At 55.0% G+C, this 8,632-nt stretch overlaps 1 protein-coding gene across 1 annotated transcript; it reads left to right on the forward strand.

The window, feature by feature from the left end:
- Positions 1-353: 353 nt before the first annotated feature.
- Positions 354-1,455, forward strand: LOC141027168 (uncharacterized). Its single transcript, XM_073504143.1, has 2 exons — positions 354-1,163; positions 1,282-1,455. The coding sequence occupies exons 1-2, from the start codon at positions 354-356 to the stop codon at positions 1,453-1,455; spliced, it is 984 nt and encodes a 327-aa protein (XP_073360244.1).
- Positions 1,456-8,632: the final 7,177 nt, after the last annotated feature.

Consider the following 8,632-nt stretch of genomic DNA (forward strand, 5'->3'; position numbering starts at 1 on the left):
GTGGCTATCTTGAAGCTTGATTTTGCCAAGGCATTCGATACCATCGAACATGCCCCCATGTTGGAGATTATGAAATGCATGGGATTCGATGATCGTTGGCTCGGATGGATTAAATGTCTGTTCTCGACGGCCAAGTGTGCGATCCTCCTCAATGGGACTCCGGGTAGGCAATTCTTCTGTTTCCGAGGTGTGCGTCAAGGTGATCCTCTTTCCCTGCTCATCTTCGTATTGGCGGCGGATCTCTTGCAAGTAGCTATTAACGACACGTATCGGGCCGGAGCCTTTCAGCTCCCCATCCCTATGGCTACAGTGACTACCCCGTCATTCAGTACGTCGATGATACGATCCTGGTGATGCCCGCTGACCTCTCTCAAGCTGAAATGATCAAAAGCATCCTGCAGGACTATGCGGCGTCGGTGGGCCTGAGCATCAACTTCCAAAAATCAACCTTGTTCACTGTCAATTCTTCTGCAGAAGCAACCTCGAGGCTTGCTCAGATCTTCGACTATGCGATAGGAACCATGCCGTTCACATACCTTGGGTTACCCATGGGCACTACACGCCCGACTGTGACTGACCTCATGCCCCTCGTTGCTTCGGTTGAGCGTAAGCTCTCTTCGGCGGCCGTGCTGGATCTTGGATCAAAGCTCATGTTGGTCAATTCGGTGATCACATCTCTCGGGATATACGCCATGTGTTCCATCAAGATCCCGCCTAGAGTTCTTGAGCATCTTGATAAACTCCGGAGATATTGCCTCTGGGCAAAAAGTTCGGATGAGGGGACAAAGGCCGTCTCCCTGGCTGCATGGGAGATGGTTTGCCGTCCCAAAAATAAGGGCGGGCTAGGAGTGGTCGACCTCAAGATTCAAAACCAGGGCCTACTCCTAAAGATGCTACATAAATTCTACAATCGAATAGATTTGCCGTGGGTCAATCTGGTTTGGTCGGCATACTATGTGGACTCCATACCACATGCAAGCGATCCGTGTGGCTTGTTCTGGTGGCGCGACGTGATGCAACTTTCGCCGATCTACCGTGCTATCACAACGGTGCAGGTGGGGGATGGTCGCACAGTCCTCTTCTGGAAGGACCTGTGGCACGATGCCATTCTTTCAGACAATCACCCCCGTTTGTACTCGTTTGCGATGAATGAGGACGTGTCTGTGCGTGATCTTCTGACGGCGCCTGCCCTTGGACAAAACTTTAGCCTCCCACTTTCGATCCAGGCCAGAGGTGAACTGCGTGATCTTCAAAACAGTCTGGCCGTTATGGAACTGACAGGCAACAGAGACACCTGGAGATGTGTTTGGGGTGCTGAAGGATTTCAGTCAAGCAAATTTTACCTCCACTGCTTTTGCGATGAAGTGGCGGATAAGGGTTTTGAGTGGATATGGAAATCCAAGTGCACAAACAAATGGAAAGTCTTTGCATGGCTCCTGTTGGCTGACAGGTTGAACACACGCAACTTATTGAAGAGGAAAAGCATGAAGCTCAGAGACGATGACTACTCTTGCTTGCTTTGCTCAACCAGCCTGGAGGAAACGATTGAACATCTTTTTTTGGAGTGTGATTTCAGTAAGCTGTGTTGGGGGGAGTTGGGGATCTCGTGGCCGGCGACTGGCAACAGACTGCAGCTGCTACATGCGGTGAAGGAGATCTGGACGCAACCCATGTTCATGGAAATCTTCATTGTAGCGGCTTGGAGCATCTGGAAAGAGCGTAACAACAAGCACTTTAGAGGGATCACCCCCACGAGGAATGGATGGCGCCAGAGATTTCGAAATGATTTTGGAATGATGAAGCATCATGTGAAGGAAGCCCTATGGCCTTTTATTGAGCTAGTGGTCGGCCCAAATGACCCTTCTGTGTAGTGCGCTGTTACAATGCACTTGTACCCCTCCTTATACCTGTGTATATGGTCTCTCCCTTTCTCTATACCCATGTAAACTCCCTTGTACTTTGTGTTCCCCGGCATAAATATAAAAGTCAATGAGGGGGTGCCCTCACTGTCCATTGTTCCTCAAAAAAAATGAGTTGGGGCTGTACACGCCCCGGAGTCTCAGGGGTGCCGGCCTAAGGCCCTGGGGCTCCCTCCCACGCCTAGTGGCAGCACTTAGCTCCGCGCTGGTGAGAAGACTTGAAGACCAGAAGACTAGACTAGGTGCCGGACACGGCCTTTTGCTTTGGATCTCTCTCTCTCTCTCTCTCTCTCTCTCTCTCTCTCTGTAGCTTTGCTTTCTGGATCTGGATTTGAGTTGAAGCTGAGTTTTTATTGATGCGTGCGGGGGGAGCCTTTTCTTGATCGAGCAATTTCTTGCCTTCTGGATCTCGTTTTGACTGGGACTCATGTCCATCGCCTTCCCCTCACGAGCCCCTCGCGAGCGGGACAGCGCGAAGCACGCACCCCAAGTGCGCGCAAGCACTACAACTGGTGCTCAGCTCTAGTGGGGCCCCTTCTGACGGGGCGACGAGCTCCGTAGGGTTCTCAGGAACTCGACACGTCGCATCCTAGCTCAAAGCTGGCGCTGACTAAGGTAAACCAAGGCAGAGAACTCGCATCCGGATTCACAAGTTCATGAGGACACAAACTCACATCGCATGGGAAAGTAAAAACTGCAATTTGCTTACATGAGGGGCTCCCCCTCCCAATATGCTCTTACAAGTTTTCCAAGGGCCCTGCCCGAGCTTCGTGTGCAGGATGAAACGACAGGAGAACATGGGATTAGCCAGAAATGTCGCTCGCTACGTCACCCTCGGATGCATCGCTCGCGTCATCATCGTCTTCATCGGCAACGTCGCCACCGCCGGCGACGCCCTCGACGCCGTCGTCAACCACGTCGCCTTCGTCTGCGATGACCACCACCGCATCATCCTCCGAAGTGAAGGCCCTGACCAACGCGTCCACATTGTCCTCAACCCAACGCGCTAGGTCGACCCGGACAGCCGTGGGTACGGGGGCGATGGCGGCGTCGAAATCAAAGTTGGGGTCGACATTCAGGAGGTGGCTGAAGACACGGGAGAAAGCGCGCTCGAGCAGGCCACACACCCTTTCCTCCACAAGCTGGCGAGCTCCGGCAGATCAAGCCTCCAGGTGCGTCACCACCTCGGTGAAGAAGGTCAGGTGGCTGGCATAATCATTCGAGTGAGGGGTCGGCGCCTCCACGTCGCAAATATGGCCCAGGGCGATATTGGCCCTGTTCCGGAGATCCTGAAGCATAGGGGCATGCTCGCGCTCCAGCGTTCTTCGCTGGAGCACTTCCTCCGTGTTTTGCCTCGCGACGGCCTTTGCGTCATCAACCCGCCTCGGGAGGGAACGCAGCTCGGCGTGGGCGGAGGCGAAGTCCGCCTGCGCCGTAACCAGCGCGGCGGACGTGGCTTCCGCACACCTCTCAGCCTCGTCCAACCTGGGCCTGAGGGCAACGGCCCTGCCCTCATCCTCCGTGCCTGCGAGCTTCAGCTTCAGGTCGTACCTACCCTCTAGATCTGCGCGAACCTCGGCCACCCGGCGATCAACCTCCTCCTCGACTCTAGCCTCGCGAACCCCGACGGCATCTTCTGCTTGGGCAACTTGACGCTCCCTCATCTCAGTTGCTCGAGCTCGAGGCTGCGCTCCACAGCCTCCAGGGCCAGCGCCTCCTCACGCTTCCGGACCTCCTCTTCCTCCGCGGGCCTCCCCCTTAGCGACGCAAGAGCGGCCCTGCGCGCCTCCACCTGCTGCTCAAGAGACGCGCTCCAGGCCTGGAGCTCCCACGCGCGCTCTACTCCGCAGCCTCGCGGCGGCGGTCAGCCTCGCGAGCCTCGTCCAAAGCTCGTAAGCGGGCTTCATGGGAAACCTTGAGGGACGCCTCGGCCTTCGCGTTCTCAAGGTCGCGTTGATAGCGGCCGAGGTTGATGGCCACCTTCAGCTTGCGCCGCTCCTCCGCCAGCCGGAGACCTTCAGCCTCAAGACGCGAATCGACACTCGTGAGCTCTTCACCATGTCGACACATCGCACCCATCGCCTCCTGGAAGAGCTCGTGAAGAACCACGCTCCGCCCGCGCTCGAGCTCGAACACTCGGCCCACCTCGTCCTCCGCCTCGGGGGTTGCCGGCGTGGCGCCAAGTGGTGCGCCCCCTCCAGGCAGGGGGCTGGGGGCTGACACCGAGCCTGACGTCAACCAGTCCTCGCGAGGAGACCAAGCTGACCGGAGCCCGCTGCTTGAAGAGGAGCCAAAGATCGAAGCCAACAGATTGCCGTCCATGACTAGCGGAGGAGTCTTGGGCACGCCTGCCAAGCTCCACACCAAACCGGGGGGAAGGAGCGACAGGGCCGCATGTTCAGCACGCCAAGAAGGCAGGAGTGCCCCTTCAACCAACCCTGCTCCGGGGGCGACAAGCGAACTCGGAGCGCTCGAGGCCGGCGGAAGAGTTGATGAAGGAGGAGGCCGCTTCTCGGGAAATGCAACAGCTTCAGCGGAAGGAGCCCTACAGAACTGACGTCAGGACAAGAAGGCAACACGTAGGAAGCCGTGACAACAAGGTACTTACGCGTCAATGACGATGTACTTTCGTCGCTTCAGTGGCCCGAAGATGCTGCTACCACTAGGGGATCCTTTCCTCTTGCGGAGCTCACCGAAGTCCACACAAAGACGACCGAAACGCTGGACATGACGACCGGTGCGCAGAGGGGCCGGAGAAGAGCCTGGAAGGATACCTTCAGAGGTTCCTGGTTGCGGCAAACAGCCGGGCACCATCTCGCCACAACCTCCTAAGGCCCCTGGAGCCTTGGCCTCGGGAGCCGCATGCCGCGCCTCCTCAATAATTAGCGCCTCAGGAGGGGGGCGCAGGCCCTAGAAGACGACGCCCCAGGATGGCCATCCGGCATGTGCTCTTCAGCGCTAGGGCCGCCGGCCTCCATCGGAGCTCGCCCTCCTGCACCCTCACCTGGGGCGAGCTCAGCACCGGTGGCGAGGAAGGGGACCACGTCGACGGGATTCCCGCGGGGCCCCACCAGGCCGATCGGGCGCAGGCCCCACTCATCAAAGGAGGGTATGCTCACGGCAAACTCATCCTTGTTCTCGCAACGGTACAGCAGGCAGCTCTTCCTGGGCATGTCGTCCGGCAGAGGGATACCCGTCAGAACCATGAGTACCGTCTCCCGCGTCTTAAGAGGAAGCCCTTCCTCCTGAAACCTCATGTGGTCCTGACTACTGAGCAAGGCCCGCATTGGGCGGGAATGGCGCTGAAGCGGAGTGACTCGGCGCTTGACGAACTCCTTCACCACCATAGGCGCAGTCACGCCGCGGTCCTTCAACATCCTCAGCCTGGCCCAGACAGGAGCAAGGCGGGGGCTCGTGAGCTTCTGATGGCCCCAACCAGATTTTGGAACAGCAGGCCCCGCCGGAGCATGAAGCAGGGGACTGAGCACGCCGGCATCGACGAACACCCATCGCGTATGAAACTCGCTCGTGGATGAAGGGAGCTCGAAGTCAATCCCCGCGCCCGCGCTCGCAGCCACGGCCTGGAAGCTCACGCACCCCGAGCATTGCTGAGGGTCGGCCAGATGCAATGAGAAGTAGTGACGAAGGAGGGCCACCGAAGGAGCGATGCCCACCATGGCTTCGCACACGAAGGCGAAGACAACAAGAAGAGTCACCGATTGGGGGTCAAGATGCAGCATGTGGATCTGGTAATGCTCTAGCACCGCGTTGAGGAAGGCAGAGAAGGGAGGAATCAGGCCAGCCCAGAGGGCATCTATGAAGATTGGGTCCTCAGTGGCTGCCCGAGCCATGCGGGTGCGAGACGCAGGCCAAGCCACCGTCTCTCCCCACTCGCTGAAGCTGGAAGCAAGCATCGGACGCACCTTGTCCATGGCCTCGTCGTTGAGCACCCGGGATCGGCCTACCGCCGGCTCGACAACTGGAGGTGCGCCGGACAAAGACATTGGCTTTTTCCCCTTGTCCGCCTGTTTTGGCGCCATGGCAACAAAGCAGGAGGAGGGCAGGTCGGATCGGAGAAGGGAAGCAAGGCCACAAGGAAGTAGGGGAACTGGGGAAGCAAGGCATGGGCGACGGAGGAATAACTTTGTAGGCCGCAGGGGCCGCATAGCCAGGCGGATTCAAAGGCAGCGTGGGGAAGCGGAGGCGCCCACGACCAATCAACCGCCACGCGTCAACCGAGGCCGCAGGCTTTTGGGTCCCGCGGTGCTCCGAACTTGACCCTTGGCTTCGCCAAGAAGCCAAGCCCGAGCGCACCATGGGCCCGGGGGCCACTGTCGGCGTTCTGGGATCGGGGGTCCCCAGACTTGCCTGCCTGCGGCCCACAGCGTGGCTAAGCCAGCAGGCCGTACGGCCCATCTTCATCAACAAGGCATCCAAGACCCTCGCGAGGGTCCAAGCCTCGTGAGGGGGACAATGCAAGACCTCCGCTGGAGAAGCCTAGCCAGGCAGGCTCACGAGGAGCGGAGATATCAAGGCGGGGCAAACCTCACGAGGCTCTCGTGACGTGAGCCATGACGAACGACACCAGGCGGGCGCCAGCGCGCGCAGTGTCCTTATTTCCTCTTTGGTGCTAAGGACGCCAGTGCAGGCAAAGAGTACCGAGGCATCAGGCAAAGGTTGCTATATTGGGACAACGAGACCAAGACCAGGAGGACGGCGAGACGGAGGTCATCGTGGAGCCCAAGATGGCGTCACCACCAGAGCTTTTTGCAGGCGAAGACCGCTTTTGTCAGGATAGCTTGTACTAGCTATCCCCCTTCAAATTTGCCCGCCGTTGTTGGCTCCCTTCCCGCTTGATATTTGGGAAGAGGACCAGGGCCTATATAAGTAGAGCTAGCCACCATACTAGGGGCATCTCATCTTAGCTTGATCCAACCCGATTGAGAGCCTACTCACAAGAACACCTCAACCTCAGGAGGCTCTTCTTCCCTTGTACTGTTCATCATCAGCCCTAGAGGCAATCCACCAGCACCACACTAGAGTAGGGTATTACACCACAACGGTGGCTCGACCCAGTATAAACCTCGTGTCTTTCTGTGTTGCGAGTTCATCGAGTTCGTCCGCGAGATCTAAGCAAGCTAGGGCGTAGATCGGTAGGAGGGAAAGACTTTGCGCGCACCCCAGTGTTCGAACCTTAAGGGTTTGCCGGAACCCCACATCCGACAAAAACCATAGGAATTTTAATATCCACTTGTCCTCCTTTCCAAATTCCTATTCATGAAGCACAAGACTAAGAGATAGTAGCATAATAGCATTATAACCGTACATTTTCTTGTGGTTTGACTTAATCTCATCATGCTTCTTTGCATCCTATGATCTTCCAATTCTTGTGAACCAAACACCCAGATTGGTAGAAATCCTGTGTTTTAAAATTCTCTGTTTTGCACATGCATTCCTATCATGTTCATGTGTATTCCCTATCCCTGCATTGTTAGAATCGTCCATTTCAAATAATCCCTTACAGAATTACTTCTGTTACAGATATGTGTCAAAGAAAACCTTGTGAGGTTTGTCCCACTCCTGTTGCGCTGTGGTCCACCCCAACTCACCTGCTCCAACGACGGACAGGTTCACCACAACAGGGATCCGCCCTCTAGACTGTCTTTTGCTGCCTTAGATCTTCTTCCCCGCCGTCAGCAGCCACGACAACTGCATTACCATCATCAACTGAGCATATGACCTTGAGGACTACACGGTTCTGCAAGAGAGGTCTCACTCTTTAGTTCATCAAGAGACATGCTACTTTATCATCCTGTTCACCGATTAGACTTCGAGTCAGGTCCAAGCTAATGCTCAAACTTGAGTTTTAAAATGGTTGTGGGGTACATATTGGGGCACCAATCAATACTATTTGGTTGATCTCGGGTGTCTACTATGAGTTTCATGTTGGGTGGAAACAAACATTAAAGGAGCCATTATCTGTATTTTTTAACTGAAGCTATTAGCAATCATTTGTTTTGGGTCTATCAACAGTTTGCTACCATCACTCTGGATTTGTGCATGCACTCCTTACATAATCTCACTATGTTTTATTCCTATGCATGTCAGTTATTGTACACAATGGTACTGAACATGTAGAGCAAAAGAGACGAGCCTTGCGTGGCAATAAAATTTCATGCAGACGTCGCTCCATGGTCGGCGCAAAAGCAACCCCTCCCCCCATTCCAGACTATAATCAAGAGGAAGATAACTGTTCAGAGGGGGGGTTAGAAGGAGCAGACCACTCCTATTTACCCCCTGAGGTCTTTTGCTCTAACATGGCATGCTGATGTTGGTCATATCATGCATATGGTGCCTTGCATTGCTTACTTTATACATAAAATATGTCGTCTTCTTAGTTTAGACATGCATTGTGTGAATGCCATCTATTTAGTTTCTATATCATATATGTGAATCATGCAATGCCATCTTGTTTAGCCAGGCATCATATATGTGAATTTTGCAATCCCATCCTGGTTAGCCAGTCATCTTATATGTGAATTATACCATGCCATCCTTTTCTTATTACATATTAAATTTGTCAACAATTTTAGTACATTCAATTACTCTTCCTGTGCATCAGCCATTCGACACGGTCATGGAAAAAATCTGGAGTGAAAACAAGGTCTTCAGAGCAGACAATGCTATCTGACAAAGCGCATGTCTTGCTGGTT

This window comes from Aegilops tauschii, chromosome 7, assembly GCF_002575655.3.
Source record: "Aegilops tauschii subsp. strangulata cultivar AL8/78 chromosome 7, Aet v6.0, whole genome shotgun sequence".
Lineage (NCBI taxonomy): Eukaryota > Viridiplantae > Streptophyta > Magnoliopsida > Poales > Poaceae > Aegilops > Aegilops tauschii.

Bases quoted from the DNA above. Each gene is read 5' to 3' on its own strand.
- LOC141027168 (XM_073504143.1), top strand. From the start codon at position 354: ATGCCCGCTGACCTCTCTCAAGCTGAAATGATCAAAAGCATCCTGCAG. The intron at 1,164-1,281 runs GTGCGTGATCTT...TGGAACTGACAG, and splicing joins CGATGAATGAGGACGTGTCT to GCAACAGAGACACCTGGAGA.